This window comes from Lethenteron reissneri, chromosome 33 (genome assembly GCF_015708825.2).
Source record: "Lethenteron reissneri isolate LAM-NWPU_2019-01 chromosome 33, ASM1570882v1, whole genome shotgun sequence".
NCBI lineage: Eukaryota > Metazoa > Chordata > Hyperoartia > Petromyzontiformes > Petromyzontidae > Lethenteron > Lethenteron reissneri.
Genome location: NC_083811.1, coordinates 14,549,236 through 14,576,578, shown reverse-complemented (window position 1 = coordinate 14,576,578; position 27,343 = coordinate 14,549,236). Strand labels below are relative to the sequence as shown.

The 27,343-nt window shown below is 46.5% G+C and overlaps 1 protein-coding gene across 1 annotated transcript in view; it reads right to left on the bottom strand.

Moving 5' to 3' along the window:
* Window positions 1-27,343, bottom strand: part of LOC133350371 (receptor-type tyrosine-protein phosphatase O-like) — a 73,926-nt gene that overhangs the window by 30,475 nt on the left and 16,108 nt on the right. Inside the window, 14 exon segments of the mRNA XM_061564683.1 lie at window positions 548-680; window positions 8,858-8,991; window positions 10,265-10,385; window positions 13,000-13,151; window positions 14,523-14,637; window positions 15,893-16,086; window positions 21,378-21,498; window positions 22,209-22,429; window positions 24,164-24,316; window positions 24,773-24,902; window positions 24,904-24,987; window positions 24,989-25,173; window positions 25,892-25,901; window positions 25,903-26,033. Of these exon segments, the coding sequence (XP_061420667.1) occupies window positions 548-680; window positions 8,858-8,991; window positions 10,265-10,385; window positions 13,000-13,151; window positions 14,523-14,637; window positions 15,893-16,086; window positions 21,378-21,498; window positions 22,209-22,429; window positions 24,164-24,316; window positions 24,773-24,902; window positions 24,904-24,987; window positions 24,989-25,173; window positions 25,892-25,901; window positions 25,903-26,033 (1,884 nt within the window).

The window sequence follows — 27,343 nt, the reverse complement described above, 5'->3', positions numbered from 1 at the left end:
GACTTTGCTATACAACAGAAGTTCATTATTCGATTTTTGATGTATGTATGTTGAACTTCTTTCGCGCCGTACATAATCAACCACGCTAATCGGATGTACGGAGGAAGTGCAACTAACTAAAGACAAAAAAGCAGTTCTAGCGAAATGAGTTTCCAATCTAAATTTAAATGAGCAAAGCTCCAATGAATTCCTAATATCGGAAGCGCGTTCCAGACGGCCGCAGAAGCGTGCCTGATAGCGCGCGATGCAGTGACTTTTCGGTGGCTAGTCAAAAGCCACTGCGGGGATCACCGGTATTCGCATAATGATGGATGCTCCTGGACGACATCACTGCCAAGGTAATAAGTACTACCAAGGTGGTTGGTGAACCGAAACAACATCAATAAGTACGCTTGGCCACTCGACCTCCAGGGCTATGCGGTGACCGTAGATGAACGTACCGCAGCGTGCGGCTACCGGTCTCTCCCTGGATGTGTTGTCAGCGCGAACCCCACACACATGTGAGGGTGCGTGGGGTTGGCTCATTATCTGAGGGTTGGTCACTAACCCGGAGTTGTGATGAGCAGGCTGCTTGGAGGGCTGGACAGTTGATGGCTGATGCTGACCAGGCTGATGTTGTAGCGCGTGTCTGCCGAGAGCCCGCTGATCGTCATGTGCTCCTCCTTGCTCAGCTGCTCCAGCTGCCAAGAGACAGGTTTGTCTCTGTCGCAATGCAGGCTTTCAATTGTACCTTTGTTTAAGTGCCAGTTTACAAGTGTAATAAACGCCTTCCAAGACGATTCGTGTAGAGGGTGCTTTTGTTCTTTATTTCCCAACTGCAGTACAGCACAGACCCCGCTCCTTCCCCTTCCGAATATTCTCCCGGGTGACAACGCCCTTAGACGATGCATATCTCCGATCCGCTGGCATAGTCCGCCCTACTCTCTCGGCCTTGCCGCTGGCTGGCGGCGTGCCGGAGGGAAGACGCGAGCTCCGCTGGGGATCCGCCAAGTGGTCGGGCGGCGAAGAGAGGAGACGACGAGCAGCGATGTAGTTGGACCCAAGGCTCCCCACACTGACCACGAGTCCTCCTCCACCCCTGCTTATATTCCGCCGGGCGCAGCTAGGCTCCGCCTCTGGCCACGCCCTCTCATGGAATCTTCTCGATGGTTCCCGAAGCATCTCTCCCGACTCCGCCCATCACCTTGGGCCCAGATACTGTTCCCTCTTAGGATTGGATGGTTTTACATAATGGTGCCTGTACCGAGTTACCCTTTTACAACCAATGGATGGCGTTCTCTCATTACATCACCCCCCCCCCCCCCCAATAATAAAAGACTAGCCATCCCGGCTAAAAATAACAACACACGTACGCAATATGAGACGCGAACAAGGGAGAACTCGTGGTGTGCGTTCGGAGAATGAGCTCCAGGAGGAATAAGAATCCGACAAAATACACAACCAATAACAAGGGGACATGGGGTAAAGAGACCAAACCAACAACGTGAAAAAAATAACAAGAAGACCAACACGGTTCACTTCAATGAAATCGCAACATCTTGGAACGAGTCCGTGATGCCAGGCCGTCGACGGCAGCGGTGTCCTGCTCCAACCCAGTCGGCACGCCGGGCAGCAGAATAGGTGGCGGAGGAGCGCAAGGCTCCACCGCAGCAGGGTCGGTCTAGGCGAGGTCACAGGCTGCATCGGTGGTCACAGGTTTGGATACTGTGGACGGCAAAACAGAATATTTCGGGCGCCCACCCTGCAACTGCACTGTCCCCGGTCCGTCGGACACGTCAGACCCCGGCAGTCCAATCATTGGGGATGAAGAAGTAACCTGCGGAGGGATAAATGGCTTCAACCGAGAGGGGTGGATGAACCAACGTCGGGGGCCGGCCTGGAAATGCACACATTGCGGACGTTTAATCTCGACCACCTCCATAGGTCCTTGCCAAGGCTTATGTAACTTAAAGGAGGTGCCAACAGGCACCTGAGGGCAATGTAGCCAAGCCCTGTTGCCGACGGACCACGGCATGTCATCGCCCGACCTGCGCGTATAACATTCATTGCACGCCTGCGTTTTGGCGGTATTCATCCTGGCATTCTCCCGAGCCTCGGAAATACATTGCAAGGAAACGCGGACGTGTTCCGTCAGTTTAGATTTAACATTATCCAGCGGCGATCCCAATTGAGTATCTATAGGGGGCACATTTTCTGTCCCATACATAAGGAAAAATGGCGAAAATCCCGTGGAAGTGTGTGGGGCCATCCTGTACGCGGCCAGCGTGCTTGGCACATGCAAATCCCAATCAGCTTGTTTGGCATCCACCGTCTGACAGAGCATGACAGACAAAGTCCTATTCAGACGTTCAACCAACTCATCTGTCTGTGGATGGTATGGTGACGTTCTGATTTTCTTAGTGCCCAAAGCGTCACAGACCTCACGTAACAACTTAGAGGAGAAATTCCGATCTTGGACTGTAAGCAGCTGTTTGGGAGCACCTTTGTCCATGACATAACCGTTCAAAAACGTGTCACCAATAGGCCATCAAGAAAAATATTCCACTCCCACCAAAAATAATTTGTTACCCCTAGGAGTGACCAGAAAAGGGCCAAGAACATCGAGCTCCACCAGTTCGTTAATACGCGAAAGCGAAATAGATTGCAGCGGTGGATGATATTTGCACTGCGGCGGTTTCCTTCGTGCGCATTCCATATATCCTTGGACTCATTTGGAGACATTGGCTGTCATCCCCAGCCAATAATAATCACGCTGCAACGTCAACAAGGATTTTTGGACGCTGAGGTACAACAACTTCTCCTCGTGCAGCGTACGAACCAAGTTATTACGGAGAGCAACGGGAACAACAATCCGCCAGCGATTTAGCATCTCCTCTCTCCACATAAAAAGGCCATCGTGGAGAATCAATCAGCCCCTTTCATTCGAGGCGGAAGCTGCCTGCGCATGCTCTGCATGACGCCGCAAACTTCAGCTGCTCGCGCACCCACACAAAGCGAGGAAGCTGCAAAACACTGTCAACTGACGCGGCCGTGCCAGCAGGTCCCAAACCGGCTATCGCAGACATGGCACGCGTCTGCGGCACAGAGGGCCCACAACGGATCATCCCAGACAAACATGGACAATGAGGCGACTGTGGTAATCGCAACAAAACATCTGCGTTGAAATGTCGAGTACCCTTATGATACACCACGCAGAATGAGAAATCCTGCAAGAATTCAAGCCAACGAGAAAGTTGGCCAGCCGGCTGTTCGACTTTCAAGGAATATTGGAGGGCCGCATGATCCGTACTGACAACAAATTCTCTGCCATAGAGGTAAGGCCTGTATTGCCGAACGAAATAAACAATGGCCAAAAGTTCCCTCCGGGTGACACAATAACGACGTTCCGCAGGAGAAAGGACACAGCTGCCGTACGCGACCACCGTCTCGACCCCGTTTTAGACCTGAGATAAAATTGCACCTGTAATAACAGCTATAGAGGGTTCACGTGGGGATTGGCTTGCCGGTCCTGCTTTGTAGCCAATAAGGGATGAGCCAGGGAGCATGGCCTCGGCGTGATCGCGGCATGTTAGCAAGGGTGATTGGCCTGGCCAATCGGGGCCTCAGCTAATGGGGAGCCGGATCAGAGGCGTGGTCCCGGGATTGACAGGGAACCATCGGGAACGGTCAACGCTGTCTATGGAGGATTGGCTGGGGGGTACCACGTGACGAAGGGATTAAGAGAGAGAGAGCAGTCGAGAGCAGACTTGGGAACGAGAAGAGCAGGAGTCACGCGCGTACGGGGGCTCTGGGTGCCACGTGTGCGGTGGGGACTTGGCGGGAAGTCTGCCCTCTCTCCGTTGTCTGCCAGCAACGGAGAGTGTGTGTGTAAAGTGTAACTGTGGAAGTTGAAAATTAAAAGGACTGATTCCGGAAGCCGTCTCAAGAAGGTTTATTACACACCGATGCCCGTGTCACTAGCGTCGGTGTCAAGGATGAATGGCAGGGAGACATCGGGAAACTTGAATGTGGGCGCGTCAGACAGCCGTTTGCGGAGGGCTAAAAAGCAGCCTCTTCCTCCGGACCCCATTTGAATCTCTGGTTTTTAGCAGTCAGCGCATGCAAGGGTTTAGCGACCATAGCGAAATGCGGCACGAACCTACGGTGATATGACACAAATCCGACTAAACTGTGCACATCACCCACACATGCGGGGGTTGGCCAATCGTTAACACAGGCTGTTTTCTCCGGGTCCGTGGCGATGCCCTCGGCGCTGACAATGTGACCCAAATAACGTACTGAATTATGTAGACATTCAGCCGGTTTAAACTTCAAATTATCAGAGTGCATTCTATCAAAGACGGAACGCAGACGCCGGAGATGTTCGTCAAAAGTGTGGCTAAATACAATGACATCGTCTAAATAAATGAGACAAGTGTCCCACTGCAGGCCGGTCAAGACGAGCCCCATCAAACGCTGAAAGGTGGCCGGAGCCGAATTCAAGCCCATCGGAAGGCAATTGAACTGAAAGATACCCTTGGGCATGCAGAACATGGTTTTTGGTTTGGACGAGTCATCCAGGGGTCTTTGCCAAAACCCTGAAGACAGATTGAGAGTGGAAAAATATCGCGCCATGGACAGAGGATCCAGGGAGTCGTCCATGCGCAGGAGCGGATATGCGTTGGCCACTTAAACTTTGTTTAACTTACGCAAGTCAACACAAAATCTGAGACCACTGTCTTTCTTTTTGACAAGCATGACAAGTGCTCCCCAAGGGCTATTCGATGGAGAAATAATATTGGCGGTCATTGACCGCCTGTTGCACGCGTTCCTTTTCAACAGGGCTCAACCGGTACGAGTTTTGGCAAATAGGGCCGGCCTCACCTGTGTCAATATGGTGAGACAACAGGGATGTACGACCAAGATCAAATTCACTCTTACTGAAGACATCTGAAAACTCGCACAGAAGTGAATGCAATTTGTTCCGTTGCTCGGAAGACAAGAACAAATTCTCCCCACACAAAGCGACGGCCCACCGGTCATCCACAATATCACAAGGATGAGTCGCCCCCACAACATGTCGTGGTTCAACCTTGTCGCGGTCCTAAAATGCGGTGGTGGCATGAGCCAACACTGTACCAGACGGGAACTACAACGGCATTCGGGCCCCTGTTAAGCACTTGCAAAAACGGGGCCTGCTCGGAGTGAAGAATCGTCTGTGCGCCGACGAGCGCTAGACCCCAGGTCGCTGTGTTCGACGGGGTCAGAAGGACTCCAGCCATCGAATCGACACTTTCAATCCCCCTACGATAATGCAACGGCACAAGCATTTGGGATCCTGGTGGGATCTTGACTATGACATCAACGAGGGTTTGTACCGCAACGCTCAACGATGAACGGAATAGTAGTGGCGGCAAAAATAATAACTTGCGACCCGAGGGTATTTCCAGGCAACCCTGATCCACCAGGATTTTAACAGGCATCCTTCTGAGAAAATTATTACCCAATAAACAGAGTGCAGCCAAAGACCTCGAAATTAGAACAGGTCCCAATATGGCTACCTCGCCAATTTTAATGCGGGCATCCACCTGCCCAATGATACCCATGCTACCCCCATTCCCCGCGACACAAGCGTCAATGACTGGACAAATTTGAGTAACAGGGATCGATAGCAATTGAAAAATAACATCTGAAATAATGGTGGCGGAAGCCCCCGTGTCCACCAGGACGTGCACCTCCACCTCTTGTACTGAACCCAACACTGCCGAGGACCCCGCAGCCGCGGCAACCACGCGATATGCCAATTTCTTCCATTATGCTATCGAACTAGGCCATGCCTGCGCAACCGGACCCGGTCGCACGATGTCAACATGCGATCTGTGCCGTGAAGGAATGGCCCCCGAATCATGAGATGCCTGAGGTTGTGAAATGGGCCAGGTGTCCGACGTGTACCGACTCGCCTGAGGGGGTGGTGGTTGAGCCGTCGGAGGGGCAGAAGGCACCGGAGCAGCAACCGAAGTCGGAGATGGAGGGCGACTTCGGCATTCCTTAGCGAAGTGTCCCAGTAGTCCACCCCGGTCCTCGCGCTGACGTGGTCCCTCGTTCCCTAGGCGACGTGCAGCATCGCCCCATCATCGATTCCATTGAGGAACCACAGCAGCAAAATTACCATCAGAAGACGCATCACCAGGCAGAATCTCGACGACTTTACTCGGCAACCATCGCTGCAGGCTTTCGTGAGCGTGAAGACATCGGGCGGCTCATCGGGATGTTTGCATGTCGTGGCCACACGCAGGTAAGACCACCCCCATGTCCCTAGCCAAAGTCAGGATGCGTTCCATGGCAAGCGAGTCGAGGGCATCCGGATTCACGTCAGGGTAAGCGGCCACAGCCAAAGCCATCAGCGCACTACGGAATGTAAGAGGTATCTCGGAACTACCTCGCCGACATTGCAGAAACTTTCATCGTGTGTCGGAAGGTGGCTCGTAGACCTAGGCCATCTCGGCATATGCACCCTGCAGCGTGGACTTCTTCACCAGTGCCTCATCCTCCATCCCGAACCGAACGGAATGCCGCCTCAAATCTCCAAGTGAAGGCACTCCAGTCGCCTTAACTTGCGGGAATCGCACTTTGTGCACCACGCGGCTCGTCAAAAATGGCGGGCTCCGACCGCGCCCTTGCTGTGCCATCTGAAATGGCGGCGTCCAGCCGCGCGACCTCCTCAGCACGTGGAATGGCGATCGTCGCAGCTGCGGAAGAACTCGCTGCAACTCCGGCCTTAAAACCTCAGTCGCTACCACCCGGCGATGCATCAGGTGAACGCTCCGCCACCCTAGACATCGTCACGAGCGAAACCAACTGAAGGAGCACCGCCCGCAATGATTATAGCAGCTCCTCCACCCTCTTCCAGCTGTCTTCGGCCAACTGGGGTGTAGATGTTCCGTCCGCGCCGACCGCCTCCGGCGCAGCGACCTCACCCACCCTATAACCTGTAACTGGGACCACAAATCCCGGGGTCGGCAGGTCCTGGGTCTCCGCATCGTCGTCGGAAGACGCTACAGGTGGGTTCCGCTTTTTGTTTGGACATCGTCTGTAATGTTTTCTTCGTTTGAAGAACCACTTCTGACATGAATGTAATAAACACCTTCCGAGACGATTCGTGTACAGGGTGCTTTCGTTCTTTATTTCACAACTGCAGTACAGCACAGACCCCGCTCCTTCTCTCTTGGAATATTCTCCCGGATGACGCCCTTAGACGACGCGTATCTCCAATCCGCTGGCATAGTCCGCCCTACTCTCTCGGCCTCGCCGCTGGCTGGCGGTGTGCCGGAGGGAAGAGGCGAGCTCCGCTGGGGATCTGCCACGTGGTCGGGCGGCGAAGAGAGGAGACGACGAGCAGCGATGTAGTTGGACCCAAGGCTCCCCACACCGACCACGAGTCCTCCTCCGCCCCTGCTTATATTCCGCCGGGCGCAGCTAGGCTCCGTCTCTGGCCACGCCCTCTCATGGAATCTTCTCGATGGTTCCCGAAGCATCTCTCCCGACTCCGCCCATCACCTTTCGTCCAGATACTGTTCCCTTTATGGATCGGATGGTGTTACATAATGGTGCCTGTACCGAGTTACCCTTTTACAACCAATAAATGGCGCTCTCTCATTACACAAGCAAAGTCATTATCCATCTGCGAGTCCACATCACAGTCATGACCGTTATCAACTTACGTGACTTGCCATTTAATTTGTTATTCTCAAGAACGAAATAATAATTGTCATCTAGCATAAGTAACCCTCGTTAAATACCACATTGTTAATTTAGCACGCATAGGCAATCATTATACCAATCCTCACTCTTGTCATCTTACTTGATGCAATCACGAATGATCATAAATTGCCAGTGGTCTTAAATTTGTTTGTAATTAAATGCATCACTGTTATCACATTTTTTTTGGGTGCAATTGTGAACAACAACCATATCTGACATGAGTACATCTAATTGGTATAATCATTGGTTCACTGCAGCTCAAATACTCAGTCCTACAATGCATGTGGTGAAGTTATGAAATGTCCATGTGCTCAGCATTTGAAGGCCTCAAGACCAGCAACAATGTGTTCAGGGAGGCAGTTCCCATATCCAGAGAGCAGAGTGAAGGGAACTTCTTTCCAGGGAGCATGTTCTAGCAAGCTCAACCACTTCCAATTAGATCTACTCCTTGGGTGAAAATAAGCAACAATTTGTAGCTATCCATAAGAATCTCTCACCACTAAAGTGTCACTCCACAGAACAGCGAGTTACAGGCAGTTATCTATATAATTAACACCACATACAAGTTCAACACACGAGTCTCTCAACGCACGAGTCTCTCAATACGATCACCGTGTTGTAAACATTTTTTGAAATATTTAAATCACGTGACTCTAAGTACCTCCCTGCTCATTTGCAGGTATCCTCTTTTCATCTCTCTCTCAATTCCCATGGCCTCTTCAAATTTTTCGATAAATGAATTACTCTGCTGACATCATAATAGTGGGAGCCACTGTGGCGAGATGTTATGTGAGATCTCAGCCATTGTCAGGAGCAGTAATTGTTCTTGTTATCATTATAATTCCCCCTATCAGCAGTGGTTTAAATGCGATGGTGTACGACGGTACACGCCATGCTGGAACATCTCACAATCCCACACAAGCATGCCGGCACTATTGACGCTCGGGTCCTATTCCTGCGCTGCGATGTTTCCGCGGAGGGGAAACGGCAGTGGACGTGAGCTACTGCAGGACAAATAGGTTTCGTTGTGGTGCTTCTGCATTCCCATTCCTACCACTGCCTATCGGCATCAATCTACAATGTTCACTGTGTCATGCAGGTGGGGCTGAGCACTCACCTTGATGTGTTGATCGGAATCCAGACTGGAGTAGGTCACAAGGTAGTAGTCTACCAGCCCCTCGCAGCTCCACGCGAGGCTCACGGAAGTCTGCGTCACGTTCAGGATGTTGACCGCCCTGGGGGAATCTGGGCCTGCGGAGAGAGGAGACGGAACGCCGCTACAGCCCAGCCAGCCCAGGCAAGCCCAGCCAACATGGCCACCTCGGCCAGCCCGGCCAGTCCGGTTAGCACGGCCAACATAGCCAGCTCAGCCAACCCAGCAGCAACTCCCACACTCTATACTCTCCTCACAGTGCATACGCTGCCTTCATAAGCGGCTTCATGAATTAGACAGCAGCGTATCATTAGGTAAGTTGTGACATTTCGTTATTGGTGTTTCTATGCTTAAACCATAACGTGTTGAAACAGCTGCTTTGTAAAATATACCTTTGAGAGAAGCACAATAAAAAGTATTTAATCATCGGAATAATCATTCGCGTAATTGTGGAGAAAATAAATAACCAAATAAATAAGTGGGCAATGTATCATATTATCTGCTTATTTATTCAGATATTAACTAGGGTTGCTCTGATACAATTATAATGATGTGGCAATGCATTATTACAATATCTGTTTCCCATTACTTTGTTAATGTATTCCTAAATATTATTGTATTGCTTTGTGCTTTGCTGTGCTTCTAGTATAATGATTGTAAGTAAAACTTCTTTCAGCTTCAGGTCACTCATCATAAGCCTGCCATGAATCTTATAACCAGGACAATTTTACGATCTGCAATGCTTATAACATACATGCTGTTGGTTTACACAAGAAAACACAACACATGCTGTTGGTTTACACAAGAAAACACAACAATTACATGATCTATCGCTATTTATTTACAACTTTAACTACTGTGTTAGCAAGGTCACAAATATTTTGGCATGAAAATAAGCATTTTTTATTTAAATAAAATAAAGAATTGCCAGTATTTTGAAAAAACACAGTGTGATTATCGTGGGTCTTATATCGTATGATATATCAGAGTTAACATTGCATTAATCATAGCAACAACAACATGGTTTTAAAGCATATCCACAATTCTATTCCCTCATCTCGCTATTGTGTGCTGATTTCAGCCATTGGTGCGCTGCAAAGCGTAGAATATACAATTTTCAGAAGTAGCCAAAACGTTAATTATTTAGGACATAAAATTTGTAACATGAAATATTTATGTGAAAACGTCAATACAAATGCCATTGATTCATAACTGATTGATTTGTTTTTTTTACCTGTGCGACGACAAGCAAAGTTGTACAAGAGACATGTTGATTGATAGCCGTCCATTATGATGAACCTTTGTCAGTGTTCACTCCTCCCCCACCCACACGGGGGCCCATCCACGCATTGGAGGCCCAGCGCTACTCACTGGTGCTGATGACGTGATGCGCAGAGACGTTGTGCCTGTGCTGGGTAAAGGCCACTACCGAGATGTTGTACAAGTCCCCCGGCGTGACGAGCACGCTGGCCTCCATGACCTTCCTCTCCACCTGCGCACGGGCCACGACACGGCGCTCCCCGGCTGTAAAACATTTCTACCACTTCCAACGATTCACGGACCTCAAGCATTCAAATCTTTTTTTAGAGCGTGAAACATTCACCGATGCCCCGAACCCGATTGTTCCCCTCTGCCCATGATAGGGCAGTGAGCCTGAGTGCTCTCATAATAAAACGTTATTCTAGGTTAGATCGCACAAGTATAAATGTGTCGTTAACCCACCACCACCCGACACAATCAATTTGTCACTCAAACAAAACATGACAATTAGCGACTACTTCAGCACACCAGTGTGTTGGAGAGTAAACCCACAACATTTAAAAATTTGAATGCGACGTTTCCCTGGTAACTACAACCAGCTTCATCGGGCGAATTGTGCCAGAATTGTTCGGGATCAATTCGAATAACATTTTAACACGTAGACTTCCACGACCAATATCATCCATAATATAGGTTTTTGGGTCAGATCACGTAAAAACGTCATATTCAGATTGTAAATGTTGTGGCTTGGCTCTTCAACACACCAGTGTGCTGTACTAGTGACGAATTGGCACGTTCTGTTTACGTGACAACCCTTACTAGTTGGCTGTGTCGGGTGGTGGCGTGTTTTAATGACACATTTATATATTTACGCGATCTAACCCAAAAACCAATATTATCGACTAACATTGGTCGCGAAAGTCGACGTGTTATACGGAGTGCTCTCTTCCCTTCTCTGATCGTGAGGGCATACTAACGCGTAATGTCAACCGTTTGTTTGTTCTATGATGTCTCGCCCTTCCTCTGTTATTCCTTCTGTACCCTTGGATCTTGACCAACAATTAACAATTGTTCACTAAAAAAGATAAACATTCATTAATAAGACTCCCTAAAAATGAACAAATATATCCTAAAAACTATACTTAACAATTTTTTTTATTTAACCAGGTAAGGCTCACTGAGCAATATACCTCATTTTCAGAAGCAACCTGGACACAAATGTACGTGTGTTGAATTTATTTCACACCGTACATAGCCAACCGTGATATCTCAATGAAGTGGCTCATCATGTGTAAATTAACATCAGCCAAATACTCTAAACGCATGTTTATAAATGTGGAGGAAAAAACCCGAGGACCCGGAGAAAAATCCACGCGACCACGGGGAGAACATGCAAACTCCAAATATACAACAGGCATCAGGGTCGGGATCATACCCACGGCCTACTGTATATCAGGCGAGGTAGTTAACATTTAGCCACCGTGGTGTCCACGGCAACGTTAATAAATGCATACACTATTTTGTAAAACCATAGCTTTTACAAAAGTACTGTATTTGGATAAAACACTAAAAGTAAGCCAAATATGGTTGATAGATTTCAACATCATTGGTGAAACTTATTACAATGGAGGTTGGATATAAGCACATGTGCAGTGGCATCTGTGGATGCCACTGCAGGATATGTTAAGCCGGCCTGTGTGAGGCGAGACACGCGCCGCTCACGCCGCCAACAGCGGTGCAGGAGGAGCGCAGTGCCGGGCCTAGCAAGGGCCGGCAGAGATCGTCTGAGGAGGATGGAGAGCACTGCGCTCTGCGTGCAGTGCCAGCCTCTGTAAAGGGTAGGGGGCCCTGGGGCTGAAGATGAGACCCCTCTAGATAGCCCGAGAAGGGAGGCGTGGAAAAGGGCAGACTGGAATATAAACCGGACCCCCGAACAGGTTAGGGGGGCTGCCGATGAGGAGAAGCCGGAAGCCATCATGCCGGGAGAAGACCTGCCGTTAGATGAGACCCGGACCCAAGCCAGGGTCCGGTCGTGGCTAGCTACCCCGTGCAGCTTGGGAGGATTAGCCCGGAGGAGATACCTCCCTAGGGCAGCTATACACTTTCGTGTGTATGAGGGGAAGTTGTAATAATCGTGTTGCCTCCACGCCGTGTCTCTGACCTGGACACTACACGGTTCTGATTTAAGCCAAGGGAAACTTGGCTTATATCAGCACACCTGGCTTGCTCCCAAGGGGTTTGCCTCTATAGATCTTCTACTGTATTTCCTTAAAAATATATCTATAAATGATTCAGCACCATAACATATATTTCCAAGAATACAGTGTCCAATCGTATATAAATAAGGATATGTGTGCGTATTACGACGGATTGTATTGTTTATACAGCCAACAGAACATGTAATTTTAGACAATTATGGGAGGAGGAATTCCAAAGAGAAGCGTGGTGACCTGCAGTGGGGTGAGTGGGCGGTGAATGGGTGGATAGCTGAGTGCATTGTTGTAACCTGCATTGTGATGAGTGAGTGGGTGGGTAGCTGAGTGCGTTGTTGTGACTTGCATTGTGATGAGTGGGTGGGTGGCTGAGTGCGTTGTTGTGATCTGTAGTGTAATGGTTGAACACATTACGGATGAAATGAAACAGTCGGTTAGGTAAACCGAGTCCTCAACGTGGGTGAAATCATCAATGAGAACAGCAACCACGGTAGTAGCGACAGACGAGTGACAAGGAGGCCCACGGACCACCAGCAAACGATCTGGAAGAAAAACAACATTGGCGAAGCAGCGACGCAAGCACCAAAAAACAAACGCACAAAAGGGCGGCACGAATATACGAGATGTGCTCACGTCCTTCTTGTAGACGCGGAGTCCCGACACGACGAGCTCCCAGCGCAGCAGGCGGGAGTGCGCGGAGGAGACGCTGGGGTGGCGGTAACGCCAGCGCACCCGCAGCACTCGCCGCTCGTACGCCACCTCCACGATCTCAGGAGACAGCGGAGCTGGGGGGGGGGAGGCACTCAACTATTAGGAAAACACCGGGAGCTGTGAACTTGTAAGCCATGTAGATTGAAAACTCATTTTGTTAGAACTGCTTTTTGTGCTTAGTTTTTGTCCCCCCCTCCCCCCACACCTCCGATTAAGTATGGTTGGTGCGAATTAAACATCATACATATAACTATCGCAAAGGGTAACAGTTCGTAGAGTAATGTGCAGCATACATGTCATTCCAATTTTGAAACACCATCATTTTCTGCGATAGGTTGTCTGAAAGAATTAATTAATGCATTATGTAAGGTTGAAGCATCTAACTGATTTCATGAAATCACATTTCTAATGAATTTAACACATTATCTCTAAGTTATCAACACTCATAACGACAGTCATATTATCAAGAACATATAAATGATATTGTATATTTTTTTATGAAATCATATGTACTTTCTTATCTTTTTGAGATATTTTTATACATGTGTTTGAGTTGTATTTGTTTTCCCATTATGGTTTTCCCACGTGTAATTTCACCAGGGTCGTGACAGTACTGTTTACAGCTCAGATGCACATCCATTATTTGGGCACAACTAGAGATCAAAGCTTAAGAGCCTCCATGCCAAGATGAGCATTTAGCATTGCTCATTTCCATTGGCAATCTTGAGCTTCGGAGGTGAACATTACTTATTCATATGGCTGGAACCATTCTTCTCTGGAGGAAAACCATGGATTACCCACCAAGTGCCTTTCATCCAGAAAGTTATATTTGTGACACCCTCTGCACCGCTGTGATGAGGCTCTCATCGAAGTGCGTGAACAAAGCCATAATTCTGTTCTTACTGCCAAGATCTGACCCGTATGAATCGTAGATTTGTAAATGTATGTCCGTATAACATTTGCGTGTACGTATCACTCTGACGGCCTGGGAAACCATTGCAATCGTGGGATATTCCTCATCGAGGGATATTATCCAGGGCAAAACTTTTAATTGAAAACATATATATATATATACACGGTGCATTCATCGTGATTCGATCATGAGAAATAAAACGAGGGCCGCACTGTGGGGAATCTGCCGTGAGGTGTTCACACCGCTTGTTGTATATTTGGAGTTTACATGTTCTACCCTTGGTCGCATGGATTATTCTCAGGGTCCTCTGGGTTTTCCTTCCACATTTAGAATCAACATGCGTTTTGAGTATTTGGCTACTATACATTTCTACGTGATAAGTCACTTCGTTGAGCTATCATTTGGGGCCAGGTCGCTTAAAAAAAGAGCTATATAGCTCAGTGGGCCTTACCTGGTAAACTAGCAATAGTTTGTAGTCGTTTTTAGTTCAGTGTATTTTATGGACTGCATTTGGCTGCTGTGGTTTACTCACACGTGACATGAATAAGCGATGAATCTGGACAGCAAACCCGTGCCGTGGAATTTTCTCCACTCTGCATCATGACCCTAATGACATATTCCCAAGCAGGGATCAGATCTTCGAGCTCCTGGAAACACAAGCAGAGATGGGAACAAGCAGGTTAATAGAGACGTGGACATTACCTGCGTATGCAAAGTATCGTAGATCATGCACCACTTTCCACAATGCACGTAAGCCACAAATTCTCATCGCAGCCACAGAAGGCACGGCGTGGACCACAGCAATACATTTATTTTTCAATATAATTTAATGATCCTGAGGCTGTTACAGAATCCATTTCGCCTTGAATGGAGATGCAGCAATTACCATTTATATGTTTGCAGAATCTACATGTAATTCATAAGCTGTTAGATAATTCTCATCTCATTGGCGATTCCTAAAGGTCAAAAGTCACCCCCCTTCATCCCTCGTATAGCCCTAAACAGGCTGTCGGGGCAAAGTGCCCACACGGCACACGAGAGCTCATGCTTACACACCGCACCAGGTACTCGCTGAAGGCTGAGTCGACCTAGGGGAGGCACAAAACCGGTTTAGATATTCATAAACTCGGATCAACTGGGTGTATGGTGCATCGCGCTAAACGCTTCACTACCGCTCCCCACCGATTACCATTTATATCCGCCAGTGATTCCCAATGATATCTAGTAACACATGCTGCTGGATAACATGGGTCTGCAAAGCCAACATGTCGATGGACTAAAGTGTTATTTTATTTATCTGTGGAGATGCAGAACGGAGCTATGTTTATGCTCGCTGTGACCCATATTGTACACGCCTCACCAGTGCTCCCACCATCATTTTTTTTTCCTGCCTCAGCAGCTCTCCCGCTATTTTTTCACCTGATGGCGATTGCTTGTGTTGCGATCGAAACGTCGTGATTTGTTTTATTTCATATTTTATACCTACGTGACTTTACCAAAAGAACCAAAGAGTATGGATCTCTGCAGTCACGAAAACTTCAAATCTATATCTCTCTCTTTTGTGTCACTAGCCATCATTTTCCTATTATTTCTGTCTCAAAAGTTAAAACATTAACAATTTCTATTAACACGTTAACATTAAATTATTTAAATATGATTAAAACAATACTTAGGAATGCACTTTTTATACATTTAATGTTATACATTTGGGCGTGAACAAAAATTGTCATTCTTAAAATAAATAAATTTACTTTCATGAAAGGTTAAAGGGATTATTTAAAATACGAATATAGTCATACAATAAAACTTACATAGTGTATTTTACAACAAGCCATCGCAAGGTGAATTTTAATCTAAGCAAATACAAAAAAAAATTCCTTAAGACGGCCACCGATATCTCACCAGTGCGGTTTGTCTCTTGGTGTTGTTTTCCGCGATGTCGATTTGCCTCATGATGGACTCTTGTTGGTGCAGGTCAAAGTAGAACAGCTGGACAATGTATCTGGTGAAGAACACCACCTGAGGGATCTTCCACGACAGCTTCACAGTGAAGGGGTCCAAGCCTTCCGCCTTCAGTTCCTTTACTCCTGTTGGCACTTAGAAAAGAAAAAAAATGTAAACTGCTTGAAATGTACAATTCAAGCATTCTAACAGCAGACTCAACGTTGAGCATTAAAAGCGGGCATGGCTCTGAAAGAGAAGCATCGAAGTGTCTGGCCGGTTAGTTTGTCGTAGCTCACACGAAATACATACTTTCTCACAAAAAATTCTGAAAGCATGGCCACAATCAACTTGAAAGTGAAGCCCAACATTGTATTCATAACAAACACAAATCCTGACAGCAATTGCAATGCGCATGTGATATCTCTGCTGAATACTTCTACTTGCTCAGGTGAACCGTGTGTGTATGTTTGATGAACTTATTTTTCTAGCCAACCGTGATAATGTGGGGTGCGGGGGAAGGACAACAAACTGAACACAAAAAAGCAGCTCGAGAAAAATGCGTTTTTAATATTTTAATATGCAGGGTGGCCCATAAGGCTGGAATCATATGGAAAAATAACAAATTCATATTTTTTTGTTTCTGCATGCACAAGATGTCTCTGAGTAAGGAAGAACGAGTCCAGATAAATCTCCTCGTAGGAAATCGGAGTCAGAGGGAGGTCGCTGTTGAATTTAACAGACTGCATCCAGATCGCGAGCCAATAACACAGAGATGTGTTTTTCCGACTTGTGGGACACCCTGTAGGTGATTTAAAAGTGCATAGCTCCAGCGACTTCCTAAGATCGGAAGGAAGAGCGTTCCAGACGGCCGCAGAAGTGCATCTGAAAGCGCGCGATGCCAGTGGCCGTCTTTGTTTGATAGCTAGCCAAAAAGCCACTGCCAGTGATAGCCTAGCTGCAGGCTTCCTGGTGACTACCAACATTATTCAAGTTAAAAGTTTATTTTGTGTAACTGGGTGAGAACTCTGGTGACCAGGAGTCTCATTTACGAGAGTGGCCTGGGTCACCAACATGATAAAAGCAAAACCAATAAGAAATCAGCAAAAAAAAACCCCATCGCATCTTTCACATGGGAACTGAAAATATTGAAACGTAATTTCTTGCAGTGCAAATAGGCTTGGACAGATCATCTCCAGATTGATCACAGCGCGGTACAATACTCAGCTGGAGAAACGTTAACGTTAAGCAGATACAAATTTTCGGTGACTACAACACCAATATGTAAAACAAACAAGGACAGATTTCGAATGCAAATGGCAAGTGAGATATGCCAAATGCAATTGCGTTTTCAGCATTGCTCTTAGAAATGCATGCTCTTTCAATATTATATTACAGGAATATAGATTAAACGATACTCTGGGGTAGTGGTACAGGAACCCTTGTAAGAGGGGTCTCATCTGAAGCCAAAGGCTATGCTCATCACTGTGTGCTGTGTCTGCACAAACACTTTTATCCAGGGACACGCAAGAGCCAGTAGGATCAGTAATGTTTTTTTGTAATTGCTTGCATAACTCTATTACCTATACCAAGAAAGGAAGTAATCAAGGCCATTACTAATAGTTTAAAATGTAATTTTTTTAAAATAAAAAAAATAATTAATTAAATAAAATATCCACATATTAGGGGGGAAAAAAACTATCCAGATAAAGCAGATCCCTGAAAATTCAAGCCCCTTCTGTGCACCAAGCCAAAAGCCAGATCATACGTGCTTCAGGATATCGTTTATAATTGTAAGATAAGTCATATATTATATTTGAACGTGGATGGACATTATTTAAAGTGCAAGTTTGAGTAGGATGACTATGTATATTGAACTTCGTTTGCACAGTACGTAGACAACCATGCTAATTGGAGGTGCGGGCTAAAACTGAAATGTATATATAATAATACAAAAACTTACAGCCCTTTGTCAATTCACTGCTGGATGAAGGCCTCCTCATCCCACGTCAATTTTTTTAACCAAAATTCACCACGCTGATCAGCGTGTATTAGTGAGATGGCTAAAATATCACCGATTTTAGCTGTGAATTGAACTACTGTACACATGCTTGAATACAATCACATCTATGATTTCTCATCCATACTGTAAAGTGCTCCGTTATATGACAATCTTCAAGTTATTTCACTGATTCATCCCTGAATCAGATCAAATTAATATCTTGAAAATGATTTTCCACATTGTGCATACCTATCTCACCTTGAGTTATCTGTGGTGCCGCATACAAGTGTGGGCGCCACGGTCGCGAGATGTTAACCACCTCGCCTGGTAAACAGGAAGTCGTGGTTTCGATTCTGACCCTGACGCCTGCTGTATATTTGAAGTTTGCATGTTCTCCCCATGGACAAGTGAATTTTTCTCCGGGTGCTCCGGTTTTTCCCTCCACATTTAGAATCAACATGCGTTTAGAGTAATTGGCTGCTTTAAGTGTCCACGTAATTAGCCACTTCATTGAGCTATCAATTGGTCAGGTGAACCGTATCTGTTTCAGTTTAATTTAAGTGATCTGACCCTTTAGAGACCACGGTTGGGGGCTCGTAGTTTCATAAATTCCCCACTGGGTTGCGAGATGATGGTGCAATACATGGGTCCAGTGAACCTGCACTGTGCGGACCTTGCCCTCATACGCAAGGATTTTCCCTTGGCACATCGGTTTCTACCCACAAGTAAACTACCCAACGAAAAGGGATAAGGAAAACAACCCAGTGCGTAACCCTCCTCAAAAGTGTCCTGAGACTCAATTCAGGCTGTGTTGGATAAATTAATAAATTACCTTTCTAAACTTCATTGCCTTGCCCCTCGCCCCCTACACCATGAACTCAATTTCAATAACAAAAGCCAACATTACAAAATAACCTCATGTACACTTCTTTGCTCACAAACCGTCTGCAATTCTTTCCTATCTGTATTTCCCTCTCCTTCCATTCTGTGAAACTGATATTTATATACACCCGATTTAATTAACGTTCTTTCTACACCAAGTAACGATGCCCTTTTAATAAATACCTAATTGTATCCATACCTGACAATTGTATTGTTGAACTTGACATGTTGATTATTGCATAACATCCAACGTGTCTTACGCCTGAACGAAAATAATAATGCATTACTAATAATATCTTGACATAAAGCTTTCGTGACTGCAGGAATTCATACTCTTTGGGTCTTTTGGTAAAGTCACGTAGATAGAAAAATGATACAATTAAAAAATCACGACGTTTAAATCGCCACACAAGCAATCGTCTTCAGGTGAAACAAGAGGGGCAATCTGTTGAGGCAGGCTGTTTATAAAGGTTTAGAGATGGGTGGGGCAGCGAATGTAAATGTAGGAGCGAGTATGAGAGAGCGAGTAGGAGAGATAAAATGTACTTGTAAATGTAAGCTCGGTTCAAATCGGAGCAATCTTATTCTCTCTGAGATCAGGGTTAGGCCGGCCCTGAACAGGATCCGTTTAGTATTAGAAGTGACAGCAGTAGATGTGAGTGTAAAGGCAATCGGTATTACATTGGTGTCGCGGCATCTCAGAGAGAATAAGATTGCTCCTATTTGAACCGAGCTTACATTTACAAGCAACTTTTCTCTCTCCTACTCGCTCTCTCCTACTCGCTCCTACATTAACATTCGCTGCCCCACCCATCTCTAAACCTTTATAAACAGCCTGCCTCAACAGATTCCCCCCTCTTTTTCACCTGAAGATGATTGCTTGTGTGGCGATTGAAACGTCGTGATTTTTTTAAATTTTCATTATTTTTCTATCTACGTGACTTTACCAAAATACCCAAAGAGTACTACTAATATGTTACAGCCCTTTGTCAATAACGCCATGGAGGGGGGGGTTGACCATACTTCACCACACTAGTCATTGCAGTTTGAAGAGGGGCCCAGGTCAGATTGAGATGTCACTTGGCCACTGATGGTAACTGTGGGCCTACTAAGGGTTCAGAGTTCAGGACTCTGACCACTGCACAACCCATGTATGTATTGTCAACATGTAATTTTAAAGACCATAATCGCCAAACATTTTACCCAATTTCATTTTCCTCCCCCGACTTTATTTGAGGGTTATGCCTTACATTAACGATTGCAAAATGAAACTAAATATTTTTTTAATTTTATCAGGTAAGGCCCACTGAGGTATGTGGCTTTTTGTCAGCAGCGACCTGGCCACAAATGATAGCTCAACGATGCGGCTCATCGTGTGTAAATGTGTAGCAGCCAAATACTCTAAACGCTTGCTTCTAAATGTAGAGGGAAAAACTGGAGGACTCGGAGAAAAAGACATGCGGCCACGGGGAGAACACGCACATTCCAAATATACAGGGATCAGGGCTGGGATCGAACCGACGACCTCCTGTATACCAAGCAAGGCAGTTAACATCTTGCCACTGTGGCGCCCTTCAGACCTTGATACTTCAGGTCAAAAAAACGAGAGTAAATTTAACTGAAGGTGTTGCTGTAGAGACTGCCAGAGTATCATGAATGCCATTTTGACTAAGGGTGCTGCTGCAGTGGTGTAACGGCTAGCGCACTGGACTTTAAATCCAGAGGTCACCGGTTCAATTCCAACTCCCGGCGAGGTGGTTAAAATGATAATGCAAGTTTTTGAAATCCTCTGCCTCTGTCCACCCAGCTGTATAAATTGGTACACCACAGTTAGATGATCGGCAGGTGGCTTGTGGTGGGGTACAATGTGGGTACTGCCACCACTTCCAAGATGACCGGTGTGCAAGAGTAGGCTCACTGGAGCTTGCTCTGGTGGAGGCCCTTCTCTCTACACCGCCTCACAATGAAATTACGTGCAACGCGTTAACGAAATGCAAATCGGCCAAGAAGGCACACTATCACCAGGTCCGTTGACATTCGAAGTCGTTTTTGTAAAAAAATTTGATTGAAGTCTAATTAGGATTAAACATAGAGTATTACCCATCTCGGTCAGGCTGATGACAAACAATGGGAATGAACCTCAGAATATGATTTATCAACAACACATTCGTTTAGAAAATCATACGGAAGTTAAAAATATATATTAAAAGTCACGTACAGCAAGTTGACTGTTCGGGAAGGTCAATGGTGGTGAATGGGAGGGCTTAAAAATCAAAAATGCCACCAATGGGCTTTTCGTTGCAAACGTTGGGACGGGAATCACAGTACCGATTAAAATAACTCTGCTCGATCACAAGAGACACAAAACTTTATTTGGGCAAAGCCACGCCCAATGACTCCATATATGGGGCCTGAACATTAACATGCATCATTATTTCGGCGTGAAACAAATCCACTTATTTTATCCTGCAACCGTAACACTATCCATCATTAATTCGGCTTGAAAACAACAACAACATGATTTATCATTCATTCTGTCGCGGGATGTCCTGCGAGCCCCACCCGTGCGGAAGCTGTAGGTCTCCGACTCGCGACCCCGCACGCCGCCCCAGCGCAGCGACACGCGCACCCCGTAGAGCCGCCCCGGCGTGAGCCCTCGCAGCACGCGCTCCGTGCTGCTCCTCTGTGGGGTGGGTGCGAAAGGAGGGGAGGGGGTGCGAAAGGGGGAACGCGAGAGGGGAGGTTCGAAAGGAGGGGAGGGGGGTGTGAAAGGAGGGGAGGGGGTTCGAAAGGGGGGGAGAGGGTGCGAGAGGGGGGGTGCAAAAGGGGGGGGACCCCATGTGGTGGATTCAGCCGTGGGTTTTTGTACATTGCGAAAATACAACGTTGGGTTCAAACTATTCAAATATGACGACCTGGCCCATGCGTGGAATGATTAAGATCGTCCTACAACTCACCTGCAGGTGACAGCGGGCAGCCTCAGTCGCTATGCCCCCAGCCAATATCTTATTCAGAGCAAATCTGCAGAGATGTTGATTCAGCGATATCTCTGCGCACCAAAGCGATGCCTGTCTTAATGGTCTATCTGCCTCCACCTTGCACTTGTGTCCCGCCCACCATTATCTCTTCTTGCTGATTTTATCTGCGGTGCTTTGGATACAATGGTCTACTCCAGGGGTCGGCAAACCTTTGGCTCCGGAGCTGCATGTGGCTCTTCAAGGACTGCTTCGTGATGTTATTTATTATTCACACCCATTGCTGCTCTTGAAATAGAGCTTTTTTACGGAATAAAAAAAAAAAGGTCTCTTCCTGTTATGTTGGTTGCCCACACTCCACCCCCCACCAGTATACTACAGCACGGTGCATCGCAACGATAAGACACGCACAGCCTACCAGCGAACAGTCGTCGTGCTGCCCGCGGGCACTGCCGCAGTCAAGGGCCTGCAGCAGGACGAGGTAGGAGTCATACCGCGCCTCGCCGGGCGACTCCCAGAACACAGCAGCGGAGCCGGAGTCCAGCACCCGCACGCTCACGTTGCCGGGCTGCGCTGGCGCTTCCTGCAGCGAGCCGTTCGGGTGGCCCTCCGTGTCGATCGGCTCCAGCTGGCTGTGTGCTAAGGCACAAAAGACAGAGATTCAGATGATCGTCACTTGTGTTGGCCATGTAGAGTGGGAATCGAACTCGGGTCGCTGGGTTCGTAGCGCGAAGCCACCGCTCACACGCATGTACGCACGCACACACAGGAAGCAAATACAAATCTGGCGATTCAATGCGCTCCAACGTGAAAAGAAAATTCATCAGCTGGACTCGCTAAAACTACTCCATCTCAAGGAAGGCCAATAATTGAATATGAAAATGTATGAACTAATAATCGTGCAGCATGAATAGATGTCACTGTTTTACTTTTGAATAATGACTTGAAAGCTACATTATACATTGTAAATATGTATAATATGTTGTTGACGTTTTTGTTGATGTTTCAGAATCTGTGGGACAACGTTTATTGTATTTTGGATTTTTCCACCTCTTAAATCTGTAGTCTTCTTCTTTTGTACGGCTGCTGACGTAGATGCAGAACAACAACTACAATTTCACATTGAGGTGGTCAAGCCAGACTACCGCGTCAAATCTGTAGTGGATACACGTCATCACAAAAGCTATTTTGTCTCGTGAAAACAATCTTACTTTCAGATGTTTTTAATTCGATCAAGAATTCTCCCCTGAAAAAGGGTTTTATATTTAGATTAGCTCAGTGCCACTGCAACAGAGTGATGCTCTTATTGAAAGGTCAAAACTTCACAAATGGTGCTGGGAGTTGACTCACCCTTAAAATTCCTGTGATCAATAAAATGAGAACCATTTTCACGGATGAAAATCAACAGTTTATCTATGTACGAACTCATCGCTGTCATAGGAATGTGGAATTTACCACCGGTGTCGTTGAGCACCCGCACAATTTGCATTCTGGGGGACAGCGGGCTGCCAGCTTGCTCCTCCTCGGAGGTGAGGGAGGCTCCTCTGGCCTCTTTCAGAATCTCGTGGCATTTACGTTGGTAAACACAAATGTCCTTTTATCCCATGTCTTACATAATGCCATCACAGTAGGCCCTTGTCCAATGCCGCGGCAACTTTTCCCTTTCGCATACATCTTTCGCTCTAATTATACACCTGACAAGTTGCGCCATCCATGCACATCGTGGCCGTATCGCTGCAATCCATACAGCATCTACTGCCGCCTTGGACTGGTAAAAGGACCTTAACATTCAACTATGACGTATATATACAAACTGTTGCTTACATGCCATACGAAAGAAGAATACTGTTCATGCAGCATCAGTCACATTTATTTTTCAACAGCTCAGCAGAAGCATGACACACACCAAACTCCTGCCTCTCATCACATTTCAGACGTTTTACAACACTTTCACCCTGCTCTAAGATTATCACTTTACGCCGATCTTCAGTATTCTGTACTTTTTTGTAACTTACTTTTTGCCTGCTACCAGACATCTCACAGTGGTTCCACAGGCTCTTGTGATCCTTCCTAATCAACATCTCGCTAAATCAGCCACTCCTGAGATCCAGAGCTGACTGGTGCTCCTGCCAGCCATAGCGGGAACTCTTGGTAAATCATTTGCACTCTACTCAAAACTAAATTGCGTCGTACTATAGATGCCGTTTATATGGAGCATTCTGCTGCATCATTATTTTTCCTTTAATATTCAATTGTTTTATTGAATCGCACTTTCGATTAGCACGGTTGGCTTCGTACGGTCCGAAAGAAGTTCAACATACGTACATACATTATGGATGTAAAATACAATCATAAACCTTTAAAACTCCTTACAGATGTTGATGGGAGCAGAAGCGGCTTGGCTCTCGGTGCTCGCACATGGCCCGGCACGGATGAGTGCCCGGACGTGCACAAGGTAGCTGCCCGGGCCCTGCAGCAGCAGCAGAGCCCTGGAGGTCGCCGTGGAGCCCAGCAGGGTCACCTGGCCTGAGAGCAGAGAGTAAGAGAGCAGCAGCAACAGCAGAGCCACTCGCCGTCAGCGGCTTAGACACCGGGAGCCTGTATCCACAAAGTGTGTCACATTATCAGCTTGTTATTTTATTTCATTCAAAACACTGCGATGTGCTTTTGTTAATAGTGTTTTAAGAAGCAATTGTGCAGATGTTTCATTTGTAAAATCAGCTTGATTGGCAAAACAAGAACTGATTTTAGCTTTTCTGTGGTCTATAATACTGCGAGTTATTTGATTTTGGCTTATGGGGACTGTCTGCTCTCTGATGCCTTCTTAAAAATAAAAACAAGCCCTACCATTGCGATGAACAATTTTAAACAGATTAGTACTTAGATATACAGTATGTATAATATACAGCTATAAAAAAAAACAGCTGGTGTAATGAATGCGACAAATATTTTGGAACACAGTTAAAATTAAAACGCATTTACCTTGTTTCTCCAGGTAAATCTTGTAGCTGTCGATGAGATCAGCGTGAGCGACCGCGGGTGGGTCCCACTGCACCATCGCACGGGCCGCCAAATCTCCGGGCTTCACAACCGCCCCATCTAAGTCACGACCAGTGGAGCCAGCCACCTGCCGGGTCATCTCCACCTTCAATGAAGTTTCCACTCTCGCTGGACTCGCCATTTGACGGCGAATTCGGCAGTCGCCATGTCTGGCAGAGTACCGGTTCCTGACATCTGCTGCTCGAGTGTGTCTGTCGGGTCAGCTGTAGCAGCCATCGTGGGGTTTGGCAGCACGACGTTCGCAATGAGAACATCTGTCCTTTGGGCTGGGTTCTCGTCGCCGGTCAATATCACCACCAACACATTCTGAGGGGCAGGTAGTGCTGCCGTAAAACAACAGCACACACAACACACACACAACAGTGTTAGTAAACACAATCAATCGCAGGCTATCCCGTCAAAAGTCAAAACTAATTGGGGAATGTATGACCTTTCTGTTAGCTGTGATATTGCAGATGGTTGTAATCTGCATCTCAAGCAACTCACGGCCAAACATGGCAGATAAATAATCATTGAAGTTGTCACCAAATGTAGTGACCAGTTATCACTACCTTGACATAACCACCACTGACCACTGCCTCTAAGGTCACTCTCTCAGCACTTAAAACATGCCTCAAATATATTTCTTATTTATTTTCAAACAAGTTCACCGAGCACAGCTCATGGCAGAGGGCCATTACCCAGGCTAATGATGTGTAAGAACCCTAAGAACATAAACGGGTTATCATTTAGCTCACATTGAGCAAGGGTTTGCTATCTCAGGTACAAATAAAACATGACATTTTGAACACGTCAGCAGACAAATAGATACTGATGAGAAGACAGCGCTCCGAGCTGAGTTCCCAGATATCCAGGGAAGAGGACAGCTGAGAAGCTGCCGTCAGATGATATCAGAGACCGGCTTAGGCCGTCCCTGAAGAAGGGCTATTGTGAAAAGTGCAGACGGGGTGGCTTGGAAAACGTGTGCTCGCTGTAATGTCGACTGTCACAGCCGAGGCGCGGCAACAGTAGGGGAGAGAGGGCCATGAAGAGAGACTCTACCGGGACGGAAGAAGCAACTTTCCGTGGTGCAAGTTGCTCCGGACGTAATTGTGGCCATCCCGCACCACGCTTCGCACGGCCAAGTCCTCGTAGCATTTTCCAGACCATAGCCCATTGATAATGTTCTTGTTTACTGCTGGGTCTGAGAATACAAGAACACAAAATGATTTAACCTCATCGTTACAGCTTTCCATTAGTATTATTACGTACAAATATCACCACACAAACTGTCTTACTGTAGCCTACGGAGAAAACTACTCCAGCACCTGGTTACAGACGATAATCAAGTTTACCACAAGACATCTTGTTTCAATATGAAAATAAAGCCAGTTGCATTGGAGGCAGAGTTAAGATTGTATTAAATGAGTCTCTTGTCATGTCATATTTTTTTTAGTGATATTTATTTCAGCAGGAAGGGCCCAGAGAGCTGCAAGGCACTACTTCATGGGCATCTGTGACAGTACAAATGTTATTCACGAGATATCTTAGTTACGGTATTTTCATTGATGTCGAGTGACAACAATCGTATTGCTTGTTGGGATTTGTCCGAGCGCTGTGCGATGGTGCCATGCTGACGCGCTGCGCTGTGAGACTGCTGTGTTTGTGAGCGATGTGAGATGTGTGCCACTGAGAGGGGGGCCTGTCATGGGATGAACAAAAATGTGAAAAAAGAAGCCAGTGTCATGCAGGCTCAGTATACAAGAGTTGCTTCTCTCGACTGTTGTAACAATCATCTTGCCCAGTTTAACACGTAGGCTTTTGCGACTAATATCACCTATACTCGAGTTTTTCTAGGTTAGATTGCGTAAATATAAAACTGTCGTTAAACCCGCCACCACCCGACACAGCCAATTAGTAAGGTTTGTCACGTAAACAAACGTGCCAATTCATTACTAGTTCAGCACACCGTTGTGTTGGAGAGTAAACCCACAACATTTACCAGTCTGACGTTTTGCCGGTAATTATCAGTTATTGTGCTGCTCAATCAGTGCTACTTAATCAGAAAAGAATGCTTAGCTGGTTGCAATTCCAAGTTTTTACGTAAAAAATTCGAGTATGGATTGTGGGATCGAACATTCGCGATTCAAGGCCATGTGAGGAGATTATTCAACAGAAAACTTGACAATAAAGCATAGGGCAGCTCAACAATCTGTAAAAAAATATTTCCATACATCAACTCGCACTGACCAGCAGTAGTGAGGTATGGTCAAACAACCCCAATTTCCAACACGTGTGGATATGGAGGCCTTTGTCCAACAGTATATTGATAAAGGACCGTAAATTATTGAGCTACATGGATATTCATCATTGACTTTTTGGGGTTAGTTCATGTAAGTATAAATGTGTCATTAACCCGCCACCACCCGACACAGCCAATTAATAAGGTTTGTCACATGAACAAAACGTGGCAATTAGTTCATACTTTAGCCTACCAGGTGTGTTGGAGAGTAA